This window comes from Rosa chinensis, chromosome 3 (genome assembly GCF_002994745.2).
Source record: "Rosa chinensis cultivar Old Blush chromosome 3, RchiOBHm-V2, whole genome shotgun sequence".
Classification (NCBI taxonomy): domain Eukaryota; kingdom Viridiplantae; phylum Streptophyta; class Magnoliopsida; order Rosales; family Rosaceae; genus Rosa; species Rosa chinensis.
The window spans coordinates 23,810,329-23,832,134 of NC_037090.1; the positions used below are offsets into that span (position 1 = coordinate 23,810,329).

At 38.4% G+C, this 21,806-nt stretch overlaps 2 protein-coding genes across 2 annotated transcripts; both read left to right on the forward strand.

Annotated features, from left to right (window-relative positions):
- The first annotated feature begins 1,664 nt into the window (after nt 1–1,664).
- On the forward strand, nt 1,665–5,571 carry LOC112194325 (IQ domain-containing protein IQM6). Its single transcript, XM_040516225.1, has 9 exons — nt 1,665–1,853; nt 2,628–3,138; nt 3,360–3,474; nt 3,573–3,638; nt 3,730–3,818; nt 3,917–4,004; nt 4,112–4,351; nt 4,460–4,561; nt 4,758–5,571. Exons 2-9 carry the CDS (start codon nt 2,846–2,848, stop codon nt 5,451–5,453), a joined length of 1,689 nt encoding a protein of 562 aa, XP_040372159.1. The 5' UTR covers nt 1,665–1,853; nt 2,628–2,845; the 3' UTR covers nt 5,454–5,571.
- A 5,820-nt stretch (nt 5,572–11,391) lies between these two features.
- Nucleotides 11,392–15,223, forward strand: LOC112195287 (fumarylacetoacetase). The gene is made up of 14 exons (XM_024335697.2): nt 11,392–12,030; nt 12,108–12,186; nt 12,268–12,326; nt 12,424–12,551; nt 12,639–12,755; nt 13,090–13,153; nt 13,248–13,347; nt 13,431–13,490; nt 13,621–13,691; nt 13,804–13,866; nt 13,989–14,053; nt 14,264–14,360; nt 14,453–14,572; nt 14,938–15,223. The coding sequence occupies exons 1-14, from the start codon at nt 11,680–11,682 to the stop codon at nt 14,995–14,997; spliced, it is 1,434 nt and encodes a 477-aa protein (XP_024191465.1). The 5' UTR covers nt 11,392–11,679; the 3' UTR covers nt 14,998–15,223.
- The last annotated feature ends 6,583 nt before the right edge of the window (nt 15,224–21,806 follow it).

Here is a 21,806-nt window from a genome sequence, read left to right on the forward strand (position 1 = left end):
TGCACCGGACGGTTGCAGAAGCTGCCGCCGTGGGAGAAGAAGATGGACACCGTCACCATGCTCGTGGCAGCACACCGCTAAGTTCGATTCCTCCAGCCTCAGGTCGCCGACATCTGTGCCATGCCCATCGTTGCCTCCAGCTCCGTGCCCGTCTTGAAACAGCGGCGAGACGAGAGAACACGCCTGCGAGATCGACGCAACCTCCACTTTCCCGGTCTCCGATTTCACGGCTGCCTCCAGCTCCTTGAATGCCTCTGCAATTTTCCTCAGCGGCTTCTTGTTCGCCATTGCAAACTATCTCTCTCTTCTCTCTCTTCTTCTTCTTCTGTGAAATTCTCTCAAGTTCTTTTTTTTTTTTTGGTAAATTTGGCAGAAGGATTATAAGGAAAGAAGAAAGAAGAATGAAAAAAAAAGTTTTATTGAGTAGTTATACATGTCTATTGCAGGGCAATAATATGATTATTGAGAGGCAATAATATGAGTATTGAGAGGCAATAATATGCATATAAATTGATTAATTGTGCCTGTAGTGTATTCATTTTGGTTTTGAGAGTTTATACAATTCACTGGACGGCAATAATATGATTTTGGGAGGCAATAATATGATTATTGGGAGGCAATAATATGAGTATTGGGGGACAATAATATGCATATAAATTGATCAATTGTGCCTGTAGTGTATTCATTTTGGTTTTGAAAGTTTATACAATTCACTGAACAACAATAATATGACTTTGGGAGGCAATAATATGAGTATTGGGAGGCAATAATATGAGTATTGGGGGGCTATAATATGATTACTGGGGGGCAATAATATGATTACTGGGGGGCAATAATATGGTAATTGGGTATTAATAAATTCAGACGCCGGAATCAGGTTACCAGTCCGGTAGCCGGATTTCCGATTCCGGTCATCGGTTGCCGAATTCTGGTGACCGGTTGCCGGATTCAGGTCATCAGTCACTGGTCGCCGGAGACCGCGGCAGGCCATTGGTCACCGGAGCATAGCAAGGTGGAGGATGACTTCTTTCTCTAAGTGAGAAAGAAGGAGAGGGCAAAAAAGTCTCAAAAATAAATAAAAAGAATGAAAAAAGAATTAATTGGGTATTAGGGAAATAATCCCTTAGAGTGTTTGGGGTAAATGGAGTTAAAAAACAGTTGGTGGAGCAAGTGGGCAATTTTTAATCTGAAATTAGGTAAATGATCATTTTCCCTTATTTAAATTGGGGTAGAAATGTAGATTAGAAATTTCCCAGTTATTAATTATAAAACGATTAACTTCGTTTTTTAGTTATCTTAGTGGAAATGTTTTGACAGGTTGATAATGGAAGTTAGCATCCTCACTCACCTAAAGAAGAAAGCATTAAATTGAAAATTGACACGATATATTGGTTAGGTTATACATACATACAACTGGAATAGTTATGGACCTAGTTAGTCAATGTTCAAACTCATAACAAATTTTTCAAACACAAAACCTTCACCTTAAAAATTGACGTAGTTTCTCTTGTGGTCAAATAACACGTGTTTGGAGACTATGTTATCCAACTCTAACTTACTCTCCCCCTCCCTCCCTCTCTTTCTCTCTCTCTTAACTTCTCTCTCTAGCTTCTATATATAAATGTTGCAGGAATAGCAAAGTAAACCTTTGAGGCAAATAAAGAGAATTGCTAGCCACTATGCAACCATTGAACCTCAACAAAATTAGAGGTCTCTCTCTTCCATCATTTTCTGCCAACCCCCATTTAGCCATTTCATTCTCCGTCTCTCTACCTCTCTTTAGCTCTTCTAATTTCCTCAAACCTGTCTTAAACCAAATTCCATCTCTGGATTCGTGTTTGTCTCCGATCAACGTAAGACTTGTTGATGTCCTTTTTCGATTCTTTTTTCTCCTATTTTCATAACTGTGTTGTTATTTTTGCCTGTTATGACACATTTGATGATGAATGTTAAAACTCTTCCTTGTCAGTCATTCTCAGTTTGTTGTTCGAATTTTAAAGTGGGAGAAATGTAATGAAAATTGATCGTGTTTATAAAGATGTGTTGCTTCGCATTTTTTTTTTTCCTTTCTCTCCGTTATTATTTTCTATATAGAGACATTGAAGTGTAGTTCTGTGCATTATGAAGGTTTCTGGTATATCTAAATGTGATGTATATTCTGGTTCTGGCCTTTTTATGTTTTCAAATTTAAATCTTGTAAAGTCTCCTTTTCCAATGCACAGTATCTCATGCAATGACTTGTGAGGAACCCTGTTAAGATTCTTGTAGAAAAAGTAGGAGACATAGATCTGTATCCATGTATTCAATGATAGACCTCCATTCACCAGTATTACTATACAAAGTAAAACAACTAGTGATTGACATGTAGATCCTACTAGATTAAGCTTTTGGGAATGTGATAAAGATTCACTCTTCATTATGATATTAGAGCAAGCAAGTGATCCACATGTGATGGGGAGTTTTAAGAATAATAAAATAATTATTGGTTCATATGTTAACAGCTTAATTAAGCCCAATGGAATGGCAGCGAACCAACCGAACTATATATACTACCTTTCATGGATCCAAAGTTTGATGGACTTGTTATATGTATTCAATTCCCCTCATTCTTTTCATTTTTGCAGCAGGTATCGGGACCCGGTGGATCTTGTTGATACAGATCTTGGTTATTTCGTTATCACAACCATCTGCAGTGAGACCATTTAGTCTCAGTAAAGAAGAGAAGAATCCACTGGAGTCAATAAAAAAAAAATCAGTTTTATTTCTCTTTAAAAAAAAAAAAAATCCATTGTAGTTATTAAGCTTCAATAGCTTTGGTCCTAAACCAAAGACCACAAGAAGTCTTATGGTTTCAGAAAAGATGATATATGACGAATCGCTTAGCATGAAAGCGAAGGAATTAGACACCAAGTTGGTTTGTCAAACACCTTCACCAGAAGATATGGAAAACAATGTGTCTGCCAGAGCAACAAGTGATGGTAAAGACCGATTGGAGACATCACATCAAAATGGTAACTCCTCCAGTGAGAAAGGAACTACACATAGGTACCAGGCGGCATTAAAGTTACAGAAAGTGTACAAGAGTTTCCGGATAAGAAGACAGCTTGCAGATTGTGCAATTCTTGCGGAGCAGAGATGGTATGTAACTATTGAACATTCATCCTGCAAGTTTCAGCTTTTGGACAACAAAATAATCATGCATGGTACCAGAGCAAACAGTTTGTACATGTGACTATGCTCAATTAATCAAATCATGGGAATTGCCAATTGGTTTGAGTGGAATGTCTAAACTTCAACATGATATTTCTGTTCGTATTCTTATCCTGTTAGACTTATATTTTGGCAACTCAACTTTCTAGGTGGAAGGTGTTAGATTTTGCTGAACTCAAAAGGAGCTCTATATCATTTTTCGACATTGAGAAGCCTGAAACAGCTGTTTCTCGCTGGGCAAGAGCAAGAACCAGAGCTGCCAAGGTAAGTACAGTGTTATACTTGAGCTATGTGAATTCTACTTCTTTGACCTGTACTGCTCTATGATGGTTCTGAATTCATCCGTTGCACATCTTTTGAAGGTTGGAAAGGGTTTGTCTAAGGATAAAAAGGCTCGTAAACTTGCTTTGCAGCATTGGCTTGAGGCAGTAAGTTCTATTTATATATAGAAGTGTAATAATACGTACCTTCAAATCAAACAACTAACCTGTCTTTGTAATCTATTCCTTCCTGTTACAGATTGATCCCCGACATCGGTATGGACATAATCTTCACTTCTACTATGCCAAATGGCTCCACTGTGAGAGTAAACAGCCCTTCTTTTATTGGTAAGCTTATCTGGTACATCATACACAACTATTCGAAATTCTACTTTCTCAAATCAAGAACATTATAATTTAAACAACTTGAATTTTGAACAATGCAGGCTTGATATAGGGGAGGGAAGAGAAATCACGCATGAAGCATGTCCTCGGTCAAAGCTTCAAGCACAATGCATCAAGTATCTTGGCCCGGTGAGCCTCTAAAATTGTCCAGATGGGACTCGAGTATCTTCTAACCCTAAACCCTCGACATGCAGAACCCGTTTAGTACTGACTAGTGATGTTGCTTCATTCTGCAGGTAGAAAGGAAGGATTACGAAGTTGTAGTGGAGGGTGGGAAGTTTGTTTACAAGGAGAGTGGAGTGCTTCTTGATACAACAAAAGGCCCCAAAGAAACAAAGTGGATATTTGTCCTAAGTGTGTCCAAGAACTTATATGTTGGACAGAAAAGCAAGGGTACTTTTCAGCATTCAAGTTTCTTGGCAGGAGGAGCCACATTGTCTGCTGGAAGATTGGTAGTTGAAAATGGAATTCTAAAGGTATGAAAGAGTGAATCTATCAACTATATGCATCTGTTATTTCTTATTAATATTTTTCAAGCATTATACTAAGTTTCTTTTTGATCTTTGGTTTTAACACAAAAATAGTCAGTTTGGCCTCACAGTGGGCATTATCTCCCAACAGAAGAAAACTTTCAGGAACTCATGTCATTCCTTATGGAAAACAATGTGGATCTCACTAATGTAAAGGTACATCAGGAAAACTTTGATTAGTGTACTTCCGTCTGCTGCAATATTAGAAAATGAAATTTCTGTAGTATAAATTTTGGCTATCTCTAGTGTTCATATATTATGAGATTCTGTATTCCTCAAAGAAATATTGATGTTTTACTGATATGGGAAAACATAGTAATTAACTAACGCATGGCTCTTTCTCAATTTCCAGAAAACTGCAGTTGACGATGAAGAAGGAGGCGTTTTAAGCAAAAAGAGCAGTAACATAGGAGTCCGAAACAGCCCACGAAAAGCAGATTCATCTAAAGATACTATAACAACAAATGCTGAAGGCACAGTGGAAGAGAGTACTTCGAGAAATGAACAGTCTGATTGTGCAGAAAATCCTCCTCTTTTGTCAAGATTACCAGAACGATTCTGCTCAAAGATAGCTAAACTTGAAATACCAGAAAAAGAAGACGTGTTTGACGTTTTCAAGGAACAACCTCCAATAACTTGTCGCGAGTATTTTCTAGACTCTGATTCTGATTCTGAGGATGGTTATGAAACAGCTGAAGAATCAGTCTTGACAGAGGAAGATTTTATGGTCTCGAAACTGAACTTGTTTGATGAAGATGCACATGAAGAAGATGAAAAGCCAATATCAAAAGAAAGAATTATGCAAAGGATTGATTCACATAAAGGAATGAATTCATACCAGTTGGGTCAGCATTTGACCTCAAGATGGAGCACAGGAGCTGGCCCTCGGATCGGTTGCATGAGGGACTATCCTCCAGAGCTTCAATTCCGGGTTCTACAGCAAGCCTACTTGTCTCCAAGGCCAGTAGAAAGAAGTCCGCCGATACCTTTACATAAAGAAACAATGCACCCCCTATCTCAAAGACCACCAAAAGACAGTACACCATAGGCTGACTACATTTAGATGATTTCACGATGACATAGAGATCAAGCAGCTATAATTGTAATAGAAGATCGAATTCATTTCCAAGTGATCCCACCATCACTCTTGGAGCCCTTTTTCACTACCTAACCTATTTCTTTAGGGAAGGAAGTTGACATGTAAATGGGCCCAAGGATAATCAATCAGAGCCCCACAAGCTGCATGGTATCTGCAGCAGTCCAACATCATCGAGAATGCAATCTCCCTATTCGTCTGAACCATTCCTCACCACTCCAGGTTACTTATTGCCTGTTGAGAAAAACAATAAACATTATGATAAGAACACAGTATAATAAACCTAAATGCTGAGGAAAGGAATTCATTTTTTTCATAGTAATATAAAACTCAAAACCAGATTAAAATATGATGTGCTAGAATTGCATAGATGAAGTTCAATTAATCAGTTAACATCCAGTTGCAAGATCCAAGATTCAATGGCTTTTAAAATCAAATCAAATGAACAATAGATAAACAAAAGAACCAAACCCGAACGCACAGATCCATAGACGACCCGGGTTCCAAAGCTAGCTAGAATTAGTTTGGCATATGCAATCTAAGATGCGACAGGGATATAGCCATAGATATAAAAACAAAACAAAACAAAACAAAGAAAAGCAAGGTGGCGGTACCAATTCAAACCGGCGGTTCAGCTCCAATTCCAATCGAAAATATACGGAAGCAGCGGTTTAGTATTGCTTAGGCCTTGGGTCAGGTTTTCTGTTTTATTTGTAAAGCGAACCTTTCAAATCGCAGTTTTGAATTAAAATCTACATATGGTATATGAACTATTACACAATGCAATGTACCAGAAATTTTTAGGGAGTAGAACCTGTACTATCCTTTTATTAGCTATTTTAGTACTCCCGTCTACTATTTCGTTGAAAGAAATTTTTTTAGGTAGAGCGGACGTTGCCACATGGGTGGTATGTCCAGCCAATCATGTTTTTATTTTTATTTTTTTAATTGTATTATGAAACTACCATATTTAATACGTGCAGCTTACAAATGTGGTCACTACGTATCTCTATAGGGATCTAGATACAGAATATACATGAAGGTTCATGGTGAACTTCATTTACCCAAGTCAAGTGGCTCTAGTCCACGGAGTGCGTTTACAAAGAGGTTGAAAAGCTCGCTAAAATGACTACTTGATTGGGAAGGGATATGCCCACGCGTTTCCATAACAAGTTTTCGGATTCTATCGCGGTTCATGTTGGACATGATCTTCATTGGAAGCCCTTAAAGAGTTAAGGGAAACCGCTAATTACTTGAAATCCAAGTTTGTGATGAAGGATTTTGGGAGAACACGATTATGCCTCGGTTTGGAACTTAAGTATCATGTTGTTAGATGCTTAGGCATTTTGACAAGGTCAAACCTTCAAGCACCCCCATGATCGTCCTTAGTCTTGATTCTGAAAAGGATTCTCTTCGTTCAAAGGATGATGACGAAAATGTGCTAGAGGCAAGAGTGCCTTACTTTTTTTTTTTTTTATAAACAGAGGATTAGCCTAGACGGCTCATCCCCCATTGAAGATTATTTCGATTAAAAGAAAAGAAAGGAACAAAGGGAGGAGGGGACATAAAACCAAAACTCCTCCAAAGAAAACCGCATAAAGCCAAAACTCCTCCAAAGAGAACCAAAGGAAGAGAAAGCAAATGCTAAGTACAAGAAAAAGCGTAACTAACGAACACGAAAATTAGGCAACCCCAAGGAGTCTTTCCGACAATGAGAACGAATAAGATCTGGGGGTATGTCCCACCAGGTTAAACCAGTAGAAGAAAGACCCATGTTAGCAAGAGCATCTGCAGCTTGGTTTCCCTCACGATAGATGTGTGAACAACGAAATTGCATCTGAGAGATACGATGCAAACAATTATGCCACTCAATTCTTAGCTGCCAAGGTACCAAGTGAGGAGAATGAAGGTATGAAAGGATAAGAGCCGAGTCCACTTCTAACCAAATAAATTTCCAGTCCCGGACCCGAGCTAACTCAATAGCCTTAATGACAGCCATAATCTCCGCTGCCACCGAACTTGGAATAAGAAGATTAGAGCAAAAAGCACCCATAATACCACCTCTGAAATCTCTAAAGATGCCACCATAGCCCGCATGCCCAGAAGAGCTACGCCAAGCACCATCAGTATTAATCTTTACCCAACCAAGAAGTGGAGGATGCCAATTAACCTCGACAATACGTGGAGTCCTACGGGGCTTGCAAGGGACAGGGAACTGCTTCAAAATAGTAAGATCTTGAACAGAGTTGTACATGCAACCAGAACCAATTCTATTGGAGGAGCTAACTTGCCCTTTAATTAATCTCCAGGCATTACTCTTGTTGGCCTGCACACCATCAAACTTAGCCCGGTTTCGAAAAAGCCAAATGCACCATAACAAAGCCACAAAAGCGGTGAGCCATAGCTCACGTAGTTGAGGACTGCGACTATGATCCAAGCCCCGTTGTAGCCTCTCCATAAGGGAACCATGAACCATGCCGAGCTCAAACACATGCACTAAGCGTTGCCATAATGATGATGCAAAAGAGCAAGAGAGAAAAATATGCTCAAGAGACTCCACTTGAATGTGACAAAGATAACACCGAGGTGCGAGAGAGACCCCTCTCTTTTGAAGGAAGTCATCCGATAATATACGACCACTTAACACCTTCCAAACTAGTAAAGACATACGAGGAGGAATAAACTTTGTCCAAATTAATTTTCCCCAATTAGCAACAGCGGATCGGGGCCTTAGAAAACCATAAGCTTCACGTGCGGAAAGTGTACCTGAATGAGAAGGCATCCAGATGCATTGGTCCACTGCTTGATCATTAATTGAGAGTGGAACATGTTGTTGAATGAAATTACACAAGCCTGGAAGGTGTAATTGAAGTAAAGATGGGAAGGTCCACTCTCCATTAGAAATATAGTCTGCAACTAAAGTGCCAAGTTGATTCATTGCACCACCATGCAAACCAAACAATTCATATAATGGGCGGCCCACAAAATTATCCCTCCAGAATAAGATTTCTTCCCCATTTCCAATTAACCATCTGCCATTTTCCTTAATGAGTGGCCAAAAACGTTTCACCCCAGGCCAGATAGAAGATAGAGCATACGATCTCCTCAATCCTCCCGCACGAAAAAAGCGAGCTCGAAGTAAAGAGCAACCATCTGACACCGAAAATGAAACATCCCACGCTTTTTTGAGAAGAAGAGAGTGATTTAGAACCCGCAATGGCTTAAGGCCTAAGCCACCCTCTTCCATCGGTGAACAACAATTCTTCCAAGCAATAAGAGGGACACCCCGCCTTTCAATAGAACCTGACCATAAATAGTTCCTACACCATATCTCCAAACGCCGAAGCAATGAAACCGGCCACTCGTAGACTTGGAAGCTGTAAATTAACATACTATATATAACTGATTTAATCAACTGCAGTCTACCCGCCATTGATAGCAAAGAGCCCATCCAACTCGAAAATTTCAAGCGAATCTTGTCCACAATTGGCTGAAAATGAGATGAGCGAGGCTTACCCCGAAAAATAGGCACACCTAAGTATGTAAACTCCGTCGAACCCAACTTCATACCCAATGTAGAAACAATTGAGTTCTGCCTCCTGCGAATATGCTTGCTAATGAAAACATTGGACTTGGCTCGATTAATCACTTGACTCGAATTAATACCATATTCCTCAAAGAAGTCCATAACAGCCTTTAAACTACGCCGATCACCCTGACAAAAGACAATAACATCATCGGCAAACAGAACATGTGATGGAGATTGAGCACCACGGGGAGACGAGATGGTGCGTATGCGACCGGTTGTCACCAGATTAGCAAGACCTCGACTTAACACTTCTTCTGCTAAACAAAAAAGTAAGGGTGATAGGGGGTCACCCTGCCTCACACCACGGCCACAGGAGAAATACCCAACTGATTTACCATTCACATTAAGGGAGAGTTTAGCAGAAAGAAGGAGAGCGTGAACCCAACCAACAAAAGTTTGATGAAAACCGAAAGCTTGAAGAACAGATAGCAAAAAGTCCCATGATAAAGTATCGAAAGCTTTCGTAATATCAACCTTAATAGCAACATTACCGCCGTAGCATTTAGTATCCAGAAGATTGAAACACTCTGACGTCGATAAGATACAATCTGAAATTTGACGTCCCGGCACAAAAGCATGTTGTTGAGGGGTGATGATTCTGGAGGCAACAACAGCTAGGCGCATGGACAATATTTTTGGAATAATCTTGAAAACAAAGTTTGCCAAAACAATCGGACGAAATTGATTAGTGGAATCAGCATGCCTTACTTAAGTACAATAGACGCATTATTGTACTTATCCCAATACACAAGACCAGATATCTCATATGTTGTGAACTTGTTAGCTAGGTATAGCTATGCGCCAACGTGACTCCATTGGATTGGTGGAAAAAAAATATCTTTCAGTACTTGAGATGTACGATTGATATGTGCTTGTTCTATCCCTACAGAAAGATGATGGATTAGGACCCATCGCACACTAGGAACGCCGCCAACACTGGCCTGCGTCCTCTATCCCCATCCCAAAATTACATAAGTGTTTTGGAAGGTTTTGCTGATGTTGGGTATCCCTCTGACCCATACACATGTCATTCCCAAACTGGTTAAGTGTTCACTATGGGAAAAGACCGTGATATCTTGGAGGTCTACAGAACAGACTTTAGTCGCTATATCTTCGAACCATGCAGAGATTATTGCTCTTCATGAAGTGGTTCATGAATGTTTATGGATTGGATCCATAATTATGCATGTTCGAAGAATTGTGGTTTTGACGTCTACCACAGATGAGCCTACAAGCATTTAGAATAATGCTGCTTGCTTTGAACAAATGAAGCAAAGGCTACATCAAAAGCGACAACACCAAGGGTAATCAGCAACAACAAACTCTCCTCAAAGATCAAAGTGAACTAGGTTCAATATGAGGACAGTATGGCAGACTTGCTTACTAAGTCACTGCCTAAATTCCACTTTCGAGAAACATGTTGGTAGCATCGTTTGCAGAAGTTATCCGAACTCCAATGACTGTATTCATCAGGGGAAGGTGTCTACTTGTATAGTCTTGAAACGTGAAGGGTGTGTTGTGCTCTTTTCCCCCTTCGACCGAGGTTATTTTTGTCCTATTGGGTTTTTGTTACTCGACAAGATTTTTAGCGAGGCAAAGAGAGAAGCACCGCGTTTGGGCAACACAAGGGGGAGTGTTCAAGTAAATCTCTACTTTGTGTTTGACCCAAACTTTAGGTTACTTGACCTAGTGGTAATAGAGTTAAATTAGAAGGATCTAGATTCCTATTCAATGTACGATTACTTTCCTTGTATGATTGAGATTCTATGCATTGTGATCCTCTATATAAAGAGACCCCTATTATCAATGAGAATACACAGCGATTTTCTCTCAATTTCTGATTCCCTAAAACAAAAAATTCCTTTTTTTTTTTATAATTTTTTTTTTGTCTTGAAATGACCATTTTAACCCTCAAAAGTCAAACTTAACGTCTAAATTAGATGGAATGAACACGGTTGAGGAGAATTGACAAGTTTGGGGGGCAAACTGATTAAATTGAAAGGACAAAGACTAACATGTAATTACCCCCAAACCTCAGGGGGGTAAATTAAATTTAATCCATAATATTTCTACCGGAATGATTTACCAGGCACGTTGGTTAAATTTCACATGTATATGTGATCAATATATTATACATATATCAATGATTCCAAAAATATCTGTATTATCTATTTATCTTTGATGCCACAACTGACAAAGGTTTGAATATGGATATGAGTAATAGTAACGGGGGATATGGGTACGTGATAGGGTTGGCTAAAGCCTAAAAGCGGATCTCGCCTTGATCGGTCTCTCCCTCGCTCTTGGTTACGAGTTCCAAACACCGATAGTACGATCAAATACGTCCAGATTGAGGACCAAGCCCGTACACGCGCAGGGCGTTGGAACACCTTGACAGGCTCCTGCTCCCATTTCCCGAAACGTGCAAAGCTCATTTGCCACTTTCGGGGGATGCACATTCTCCCACATCCAAAGCGGGCAAATCTCCAATCCCAAAATAGGCTATAAGACGCCTCCACGGCTCCACCTCCATATTAAGTGACTCTGTAGATTCAACGCCTCAGTCGTCTTCTTCTCCCCTCCTAAAAAATGAAGCGCCCTCCGAGCAACACCTTGTACGGCCTTTTTCGTTCCTTCCGAGAAAACAACCCGATTGATGACATCCCCTTACCGAACCTCCCGAGCTCTAACTTCGTTCATGGAAGTCGTCGACATCGGAAAAACTCCGTGTCCGGCGTAGCTCTCACTTCCTTCATCGAAGTCGACCCGAGCTCTCACTTCCCCATACAGAACCTCCCGTTCGGAGTGTTCAAGCCAAAACCGGCTTCAACGGCTCGACCGGGCGTGGCCATCGGCGATTATGTGTTGGACTTGTCAGCAATCGCCGCCGCCGGTCTCTTCAACGGTCCGATCCTCAGAAACTCCGATTGCTTTTATCAGGTCCGTTGGTTCAGTAATCATGATTATTATATACTGATTAATCCTGTAAAATTGATTGCTCTGTTTTTGGTTCTTAGCCTAATTTGAACAAGTTCTTGGCCTTGGGACGACCTGCTTGGAAGGAAGCACGTGCTACACTTCAGAAGCTACTTTCATGTATGCTGCAATCTTATCCTCGCTTAAGTTTGACCTCACTAAATTGATGCTTAAGTTTAGTTTGGTTGATTAATGATGCAGCTACTGAGCCAACATTGCGTGACAATCAAAGTTTAAAGCAGGAATCACTTATTCCGTTGGTATGAGAAATCTATAATCCCGAAAATTACCTTATGTTTATTGCAACTTCCGCGTTTTGAATGCCACTTTTCTGTGTGTGTCCTTATGAATATGTAGAGCGAGGTGGAAATGCTGCTTCCTGTGGCGATTGGGGACTTTACAGACTTCTTTTCATCAATGGATCACGTACACGACTGCGGGGCCAAGATTAATTGTAAGGCAGGTCAGGCAATTCCACTGAAATGGTACGTGGGTTTAGGGTGTCACAGCACAGAAATTTATTCCTGTATCTTTGATCGTTTACAAATTGAACAGGTTTTATTTCGTGTTAGGTTGGACCTACCAATTGCATATCATGGACGAGCTTCGTCGATTGTTATCTCTGGAACTGACATTACTCGACCCAGGTCAATCAGAGACGTGTCTCTTGAGACATTTTTACGTCCAAGGTGGGGTGTTGAACATTGCTCACTTGGTGGTAATGGTTCATTTCTGAAGAATTGGTAGTATATCAGTATTTTGAGGCTATATTTCTGGTGCACGATATTTGGTTTATAAGGAGGGTGATGGGAAAGTTAATTGTAACGCTTAACGATCGGTTGTGCCTCCAATCACCTGTCGCATTTTTTAACTAACTTTTGAGTTTGGTGCTCACTCTTTTCCTGAAAGAGTGTGTATTTGAACCGTGATTAGGCTGGACTTCCCATCCATGTAGAAATTTCGTTCTGTCATCACTTACGAGTATTTTAGTCTTATATTTTACTCTTTCATGTGTTTTATCAGACAACCTCCAGGCGGTCTGCTATATTTTGGTCCCGCAACGAAACTAGATTTTGAGCTTAAAATGGTTAGCCTTATGCCATTACATTACTCTTTGATGCTGTCGAACTCATAAATTTGGTTATTCTCATCGTTCATGTTCATTATCATGTTGCTTGTAGGCTGCTGTAGTTGGTCCTGGAAATGAATTAGGGAATCCGGTGGATGTGAATGAGGCAGCAGATCACATTTTTGGACTTGTCTTGATGAATGGCTGGATTGGTATGCTTGCTTCATGTTTCTTTCAGTTCTTGTCCTTCATGTTCTACAGTTGGTTGTATTTGATAAGAAGTTGGTTTTCACAGCTAGAGATATCCAGGCAAAGGAATTTATTCCCAGTGTGCCTTTCCTAGGAAAAAGTTTTGGTAAGCACTGAAAACTATCACGCTCCATTCTTAAATTCCATGGATAAAGATACACTACTTGATTGGAGCACTGTGCTCAATCAAATGATTGCATGACTTTACTTTTATGTGTAAAATTGTGAATATTTAGGAACTACGATATCCCCTTGGATAGTGACACTCGAAGCTCTAGAACCATTTTCCTGTGATCCTCCCAAAAAGGTGTTTCTCATATCTATTTGTTTTGGTGCATATCACCCTAATTTCGGTTTTGTGTTGTAATTGTTGAAGCTGTATTTCATGGTTCTTATATGATGTGTGCTCTGAAGTGCAGCACCCCCATCTAATGCCCTATGTCGCTGAAAATATCTCCGAAAGCTATGACATAACATTAGAGGTACCCTCCCCCCTTGTTTCTTTCAGTCTTGTGAAGCACGTTCACAGTTTCTACTTTCCTTTTCCTATTCCATTGCATTGTTCAGACTTTAGACGATGATCAAACTTCCTTTTAACTGCAAGGTTCGAATTAAACCAGCTGGAGAGAGGCGCTCATCTGTGGTCACAAAGAGTAATTTCAACCACTTGTAAGGATTTCCTCTCTATTTACATCTTCAACAGTGTTTAGTCTTACATGATACAAGTCGTACAACTCCTCTGTAGCAGTTTTCTTACTCGTGTACGAGTGTAGGGTATTTTCACTATTTTGTACGCACTACCGATCTTTCGGCCATCATAACACTTAGAACTGTGTTCCTTTTGTAAATATATGTTAATTATCTGCAACACATCTACAGAATTTGGACATTGCCTCAGCAGCTAGCACACCTTACCGTCAATGGGTGCAACTTAAGGCCTGGAGATCTCTTTGGAACTGGGACCATCAGTGGACCTGTATGATTTCAGTTCATTTTCTGATATTATGAATTTAACAGATCCCTATATTGCTTGAGTGAAGTTAATATATATCTTGTATCTGCCAATAGGGGCCAGAATCTTACGGAAGCTTGCTAGAGCTGACATGGGATAAGCCGTTGTCATTAAACGGCGTTACTCGTGAATTTCTTGAAGATGGAGACGAAGTCATCATTACTGGTTTTAGCAAGGTTCTTGATCTTACATGCCCTTTTATTAGTGAAGTTATTAATATGTTCGAAAACATTTTTGAAACCTGTTTTGCTCTTTAAACTTCTTATCCTGCTATAATGATTGTTTTTGCTCTTCATAATTTTTTTTTTTCAAAAGGCACTTCATTTTCAGCACGTTTCTGATCTTTCTATCATGATTCATCGAGCTATGATGTTGTAGTATTTGCTTTTGTTCTCCTGAAGCAATTTATATTTCACATAATTACCGACTATCCTACTAGATTAAGGAACATTCTGATACTAGTAGAGTAGTAGGTCTAGAGCTGCTAAATACTAGTTGTAAAGATCCAACTATTGGCATCTAATTATTGTTATCCTTGCAGGGAAATGGCTACAAAGTAGGGTTCGGGAAATGCTCTGGAAAGATTGTTCCACCTCCTTGAGCACTTAGAAATGGCAGGATCAAATATAAACTTCATTGGAGCTCTCCCATTCATTGCACGCTGTAATTCCTTCCTATTGTTGTCTAAAATTGTACTATTTACTTCACTGCATAACATAATTCCTTTCTGATTGTTGTCTAAAATTGTACTGTTTACTTTCACTGCACTCCATAATAGCCTTGTCATTTATAAGTAGTTCTACTCAAACTCTTGGTGAATGCTTATACTGTTTACTGAATACATTTCATGATGGAATTTAAAGATCTAAAAATGATTTCCATGACCATACTGAAATTTGTTCTGGGCACAAATATAGCCTTTTCCCCCAATTATCCAAAAAAGAAATATAGGCTTTTGATTTCCTGCTTTGTATGTGGGTCACCTAAGGACTGAAAAATCGAAAAAATTGGCGAAATTTCGCCGAAAATTTCATTTTTTGGAGGTCCGATATATCCATAGCATACCATGACAATTTCGGGTCAAAATTTTCGAAATTTCTCAATATGTCTGATATTTCCCGAAATTTTCGATATTTCCCCATACATTCCAAAAAACCTACAACAACACCGAGGATTGAACCTTGGTCATCTCACTACCCTTTGAGAGGGTTTGCTAACTCTGCTGCACATACCTTTTATGTATTAATCACAACATTCTAATATATATTCATTTACCTACGAATCTAAAAACTTAGATACACGTTCAATCAATAACTAACTTGAAACACTTAATTACTATATTGAATTTTCTTTTACTAAATGTTCAAAAATTTTACAACAACATTTCAAATTATAACTTCTATAAATAGTTCAAAATAATCTTCATACCTTGCACCAAATAATCTTCATACCTTGTACCTCATAGGTCTTCTACGTGGTTCTAAGTTACTCATGTAATTCAAGGTGTAATGTATGATATGTACAAAAAAATGTATATAAGGCGTGATGACCTAGCCTCCCATTGAGTTTCTAGCCATAAAAAAAAAAATTAGATGTTTATTTCAAAAATTTTAAGAGTTATTGGCGATTCAGCATTTACCGTTTCATCTTAAATTATTACAAATTACTATATAACAAGGTTTATTCAAGGTTTTCTTTCTATATATAGTAGACAATTGATAAAATAAACATATCTAAAAGTTTCACTTAAAATTTCCATGTTTTTCTTCAAATTTCCATCATTTTTCTTGATTATTTACCGAAATCGATATATCCTCGATATTTCCGTCGAAATTTCCGTTTTCGGGACCATAGATATTTCCTCGAAACTCGATATTTTGGTCCTTAATTAATAGTCACGGAAAGACGGTGATTATGAGTGGTGACGCCACCCAGGCCACTATTACCCAGGCTGCGGTTCGAGTAATGAGGAGTTGGAAGGCGCTGTGCAAAAGAAAATGAGGAAAAAAGTAAAAAAGAAAAAAAACAGAGAGAGAGAGAGAAAAAAAAAAGTCAGTGGGGGGTAAAATAGACATTTTGCAGTGAAAGGGATGCCACATCAGCAAAATAATAGAGTTTTTGACAATGAGTTGACGGCAAGGACTAGATCTGTGAAATTAGAGAGTTTATGGAGTTTTCAGGTGAAATTGGAAAGCGAGAGATTAAACGTCGAGCCCCTATAAGTATAGGGAGTAAAACAGTAAGTATTTTATCCTATTTTAATTGCATTGTTGACTAGACTTCTAACAAACCTAGAAGTCGAATGCTTTATGAGCTTGACAATCACCAGGCCAGAAGGACACGTGTAAGCTAAGAAGACATCGGCCGAGTGACACGTGGCCGAGACGATTTTTGAGCGAACAAGAGTATATATCAAATAAAGTTTCGTTGAAGAGGAACATGCCAGGGGATTCGCCCTAGGACAACCTCATCAATCCAAAAAAAAAAAAAAACATGGAACGTTGGATATTCACAACGCCGGAACATGTCAAGCATCTGGACATAAAGTCTGGGAAATCAGTTACAACTAGTCATTAGCAGCTAGTTAGTAATTGAGAATTCTACTCTTTGATTTGCTCATCAGTTAGCATCTCGTATAATTTACCTAGCGAAAAATACCAAAATACTGTTTTTCCTCTCTCTCTCTCTCTCTCTCTCTCTCTTCTTTTTTTATTTATATTTTTTTTAGAAGAGTAAATGATAATATCATTGATAATGTGACAATATTAATACATAAAGACTAGCCAAAAACCCAAAAAGCTCTCATGTATAATATCTCGCTTCACAAATGAAACCCAAGCTTAATTTCACCATTGTCTTTCAATTGGGACCTCCAAATCTACTCAGTTAATCTCATTCTATTATGAATTGTTAAATGACATATTAAAATAAGGAGGGTGAAATTTGCACCCCTAAAATTGCAAACCACACCCCTTTTTATTTTTTTAATAATATTTCATATCATCTCTTTGTGCACTTCCTAAAACACCCTCAATGTCAGATTTTCTTTTTTCTTTTTCTTTTTGGGTCTTTTCTTCTTTCTCTCCCCCCTCTCTTCCAGACCACCACCAAAGTCCTCTCTCTCTCTCTCCTTCTCGATCTTCCTGATCTCCCGTTCAGCCAATCTTGCTCTGACGGCTACTACCGGTAAAGAATCTGCCGGAGCTTCGTAGAGAAGAGCTGGAGAGTCTATGCACGAATTCTTTAAGCCAGCTCCTTCCCAAGGCCACGTTAGCGCCTAGACTGGCCTCCGACGGCAGCGGCGGCGGGAGCTCGCCGAGAACAACAATCACCTCTTCTTTCCGATCAGACCAGCGGTTTCTAGCATTGGACAATCCGACCTCGGAGTCGTCGTCAACGAGGTAGTCGAACGATCCAATGGAGTAGGAGTGGCGCGGGCTGGAGTTGGACCTCGTAGTTGTTTGGCGGCGGCTGAGGTTGCCAATCTCGATCAGCGGCGATGGTGGTGGCGGATTCAGCCGGAGATACTCCGCGGCTGGAGACTCGGGCGGGGGCATCGTGGATGCAGCGGAGGATTCGGTAGAGGAAGAATGAAGCGACAATGGTTACGACGATGATGAGGAGGATGATGAGAATGAACTAAAGGTTTTCACGGTCAATGAGCGGTTGTTGTGAGGTGGCGAGGTGGTGGAGGTTGATAATGGCGGTGGCGGCGGAGTCCTTGGTGAAGATCGGGAAGGATAGTGAGAGAGAGAGAACCTTGGTGGTGGTCTGGAAGAGGAGGGGGGAGAGAGACAAGAAAAGACCCACAAAGAAAAAGAAAAAAGAAAATATGACTTCGAGGGTGTTTTAGTAAATGCAAAAAAAGAGACAAGAAATATTATTAAAAAAAAAAGGGGGTGTAGTTTGTAATTTTAGGGATGCAAATTTCAACCCCCTAAAATAACTGTCAAGAACAATAATTATACCAGAAAAATATTCTATTTCATTCTTTATTATTTTCCTTATCTATTTTCATTTTCCAATTTCACTATATACTCATCAAAGAATATATAAATATATATATATCCTTTCAAAAAAAAAAAAAAAAAATATATATATATATATTATACGAATTAAAACTATAATCAAGATCACGTGACATAAAAATTCCTATCATCATATATGTTGAACGTATATTGGTGAGGGAGAACAAAAGAAATCCTATTATGACCCAAATCCCAATATATCCATTATATTTGCCAAAAAAAATTGCTAGCAATTGAAATTAAAATTAAAAACTATTAAATAATTATTCATGAGATACAGAAAATAGAGAAAATAAATAAACATTAAGAAAAGAATTATTACTCTTTTTTTTTATTTGCACATCTAAAAGAACAAAAAAGAAAAAAACCTTGTTCAAGTAAATCCAGAATATGTGTCTGGCCCAAACTTTAGGTTACTTGACCTAGTTGTAATAGAGTTTTGAATTAAAGATGTTCACGGAGATATTCATAAATATCTAATTAATTGTACGATTATCTTTCCTTGTACAACTCTGATTCTATTTCTTGTAATCCTCTATATAAAGAGGCCCTCATTATCAATGAGAACATACAACAATTCTCTCTTAATTACAGTTTTCCTAAAACACATTATCAGCACGAATTCATAGCCTTCAAACCCTAGCCACCACCGCAGCATATATTGAAGCCCTCAATCCCAGGATTCTAGAACCGGCGAAGGAACCACTGGAACCAGCAGGAAAACCACCAAATCGGCCCTTCAAGAAGAAAAAAGGGTATCCCTGCACCGATTCACCACCTTCTGGACCTCCGATTGCTACCAAATTTACCAGCAGTGTCTCGATCCCAAGATTTAGGAAGCGGAAGCAGAACTCTAAAAACCGGTCTAGAAGTTGCTGAACCGGCCTGTAGAAAAACCCGCAGAAGAAGAACAGGAAAAAAAAAAAGAAAAAAAAAAAGAAGGAGAAGCCCAGCAGAAGTCAAAGCCCAGCCCAATACCGCGTCAGCTCAGCCATATTAGGGTGATAGTACATAAGCCCACAAGTGATTCGAGACGTCGAGACAAGACGGGAGGATTGGCACCAACACAATAGTGGAACAAGGCCGCCATACCGTTCCTTCACCGCAACACCGAGGCGTGTCTGCGACACGAACCTAGGGAAGACTCAATCGGACCGCCAACAAATAATGCCGAGGTGGGAGAAGGCACCACGCCGCTGAGTACGATGTTGGAAGTCCATGGAGGGCGAGGCATTGTTGGATGGGATGAGCAAACATTAGTACTGCAACTGCCACTAATTTAGTATTGGGAACGTGGCTGAGGCTTGGCCGCTTATCGGCCAAATGGCGTTACACTGAAAGTCAACGTAGGTGAAGTTGAAGATAGCTTACCACAGTGAACGAGTGAAGGAGGTTTGTGGTAAGCATAAGTTCAGACGATTTTCGACCAGTCGAGTACCTCTATTTGACTAGTCGATCTGACGATTCTAGCCTTGACTTTTAGGATATTCTGTACTTCATATCTCTTATGATTTTCTTTATGCTTTCATTCAAAACCATGTGCAAGTAATTTCTTGTATGAGATGCTATGACATTTGATTAGCTTTTATTTATTCAATGGATGAGAACCTAATTTTTAATTTTATGTTATTGGATTATTTATTTATTTATTGGTGGCAAACTTAGATTGCATGTTTAAGATTCTATTATCATGAAATCTCATTGCTTGTTCCGTGTTAAGAAGGTTATGTTAAGAGTTCTAAGTAGTAAATTGTCTATAAGGCAAGTGATTAGGTTTCTAGATTAACTGAGATGCGTCATACTCATAATGTCCTTGTGATGTCTCATTTTTCTTGTTCTTAATGATTTCTTTGTGTTAAATTTAGAGTTGCATCAATCTAGCTAGGTTGCATTTTAGAAAATAAGTTAGGTGTAGAGCGTCTCTCTTTTAACATACATGTAAGTAAAACCAATAAGTTAATCTAGGTGTTGGGTTAACTTGATCATCTTCATCCATAGATAATTAAGTAAGACTATGTTAAGACTTGCATACATGATTGATAGGTGGTGGATACATTCCCTAGCTTTTGCTCTCTCATTGATTCTCATCTAAAGCAACTTGTTATTTGTTCTATTTATATGAAATAGTAAGATTAGTTCCATACTATTCCGCAGGAGACCCTTCTTCCTTAATTACAATTGACAATCTTAAATCAGAATTAGGAAAATTAATTAGCATAAAAATATGAGTTTTTCTATTGGAACTTCCAAATTTACTCACTTGACCTCTATGCTTTTTACACCACTTATCAAATTTTCAAATACTAAATTTACTCACTAAACCTCACTAAACTTCCTCAAATAACCTCACTCATATAATTTGCAAACAAATTATTATCTTTAAAATAAAAAATTTAGTCATTTCAATGATTTAATCACTCTATAACTCTTAACTAAATATACATTTCTTAATCAAACATGAGTTTCAAAAATTAATGTCTAATCAATAAGAAAATGCCATGAACTATTTTTTTTTTCTATTTTAGCTGTGCAAAAAAAAAAAATATTTTTTTTAATGTTTATTTTTTCTGTATTTTTTGTACCACATGATTAATTAATTATTTTTGCAAATATAATGGATTGACTTAGATTTAGGTCATAAATCATAAGAGGATTTATTTTGTTTTCCCTCACCAATATGCATTCAACATATATATCGTACAGTTTTATGTCACATGATCTTAATCATATTTTTAATTCTTATTAAATATATATGAATGCTTTAATGAGTATGTAGTGAAATTGGAAAATGAAAATAGATAAGGAAAATAATAAGGAATACAATCTAATATTATTGAATTAGATAGTCTACATAAAATTAATATAATATTTTTTTGGTATATTTATTGTCCTTAATAGTCATTTTATAGTAAGTTATATATGTCATTTAATAATTCATAATAGAATGAGGTCAATTGAGCAGATTTGGAGGTCCCAATAGAAACTCTAAAAATATCTGATCACAAATCGTTAATATGGGCTACCAGCCTACCTAGTGATGGATTTGTTTTTTATTTTTTGAGAAGCAATTTGGACAAATCGTCAGAAGAGTGGGTTATGAAAATATATATTTTCAAATTTTTGATCGCATACAACTATTCATAAAATTGTATGTATGATTAGATTGACACACTATAAACTACCATAATCATAATTAAGCCAGTCGGTTAAGTCTTTGTTAATGTTCCATTCACACTTCAAAAACATATTTCTCACATCCAATACTGGAGGTGTCATAGAAATTCATACTTCACTATATATCCTATTACTGGAGATGAAATTTAGTATAGAGACAATATGTGAGGTCTACATAGAGCCAAAACCATACAGTTGCCTACTCCAA

Coding starts and splice junctions, on each gene's coding strand:
- LOC112194325 (XM_040516225.1), top strand. CDS start 2,846: ATGGTTTCAGAAAAGATGATATATGACGAATCGCTTAGCATGAAAGCG. Junction 3,139..3,359: donor ATTCTTGCGGAGCAGAGATG/GTATGTAACTAT, acceptor TCAACTTTCTAG/GTGGAAGGTGTTAGATTTTG. Junction 4,352..4,459: donor TTGAAAATGGAATTCTAAAG/GTATGAAAGAGT, acceptor ACACAAAAATAG/TCAGTTTGGCCTCACAGTGG.
- LOC112195287 (XM_024335697.2), top strand. CDS start 11,680: ATGAAGCGCCCTCCGAGCAACACCTTGTACGGCCTTTTTCGTTCCTTC. Junction 13,154..13,247: donor TAGATTTTGAGCTTAAAATG/GTTAGCCTTATG, acceptor TGTTGCTTGTAG/GCTGCTGTAGTTGGTCCTGG. Junction 14,361..14,452: donor CTGGGACCATCAGTGGACCT/GTATGATTTCAG, acceptor ATCTGCCAATAG/GGGCCAGAATCTTACGGAAG.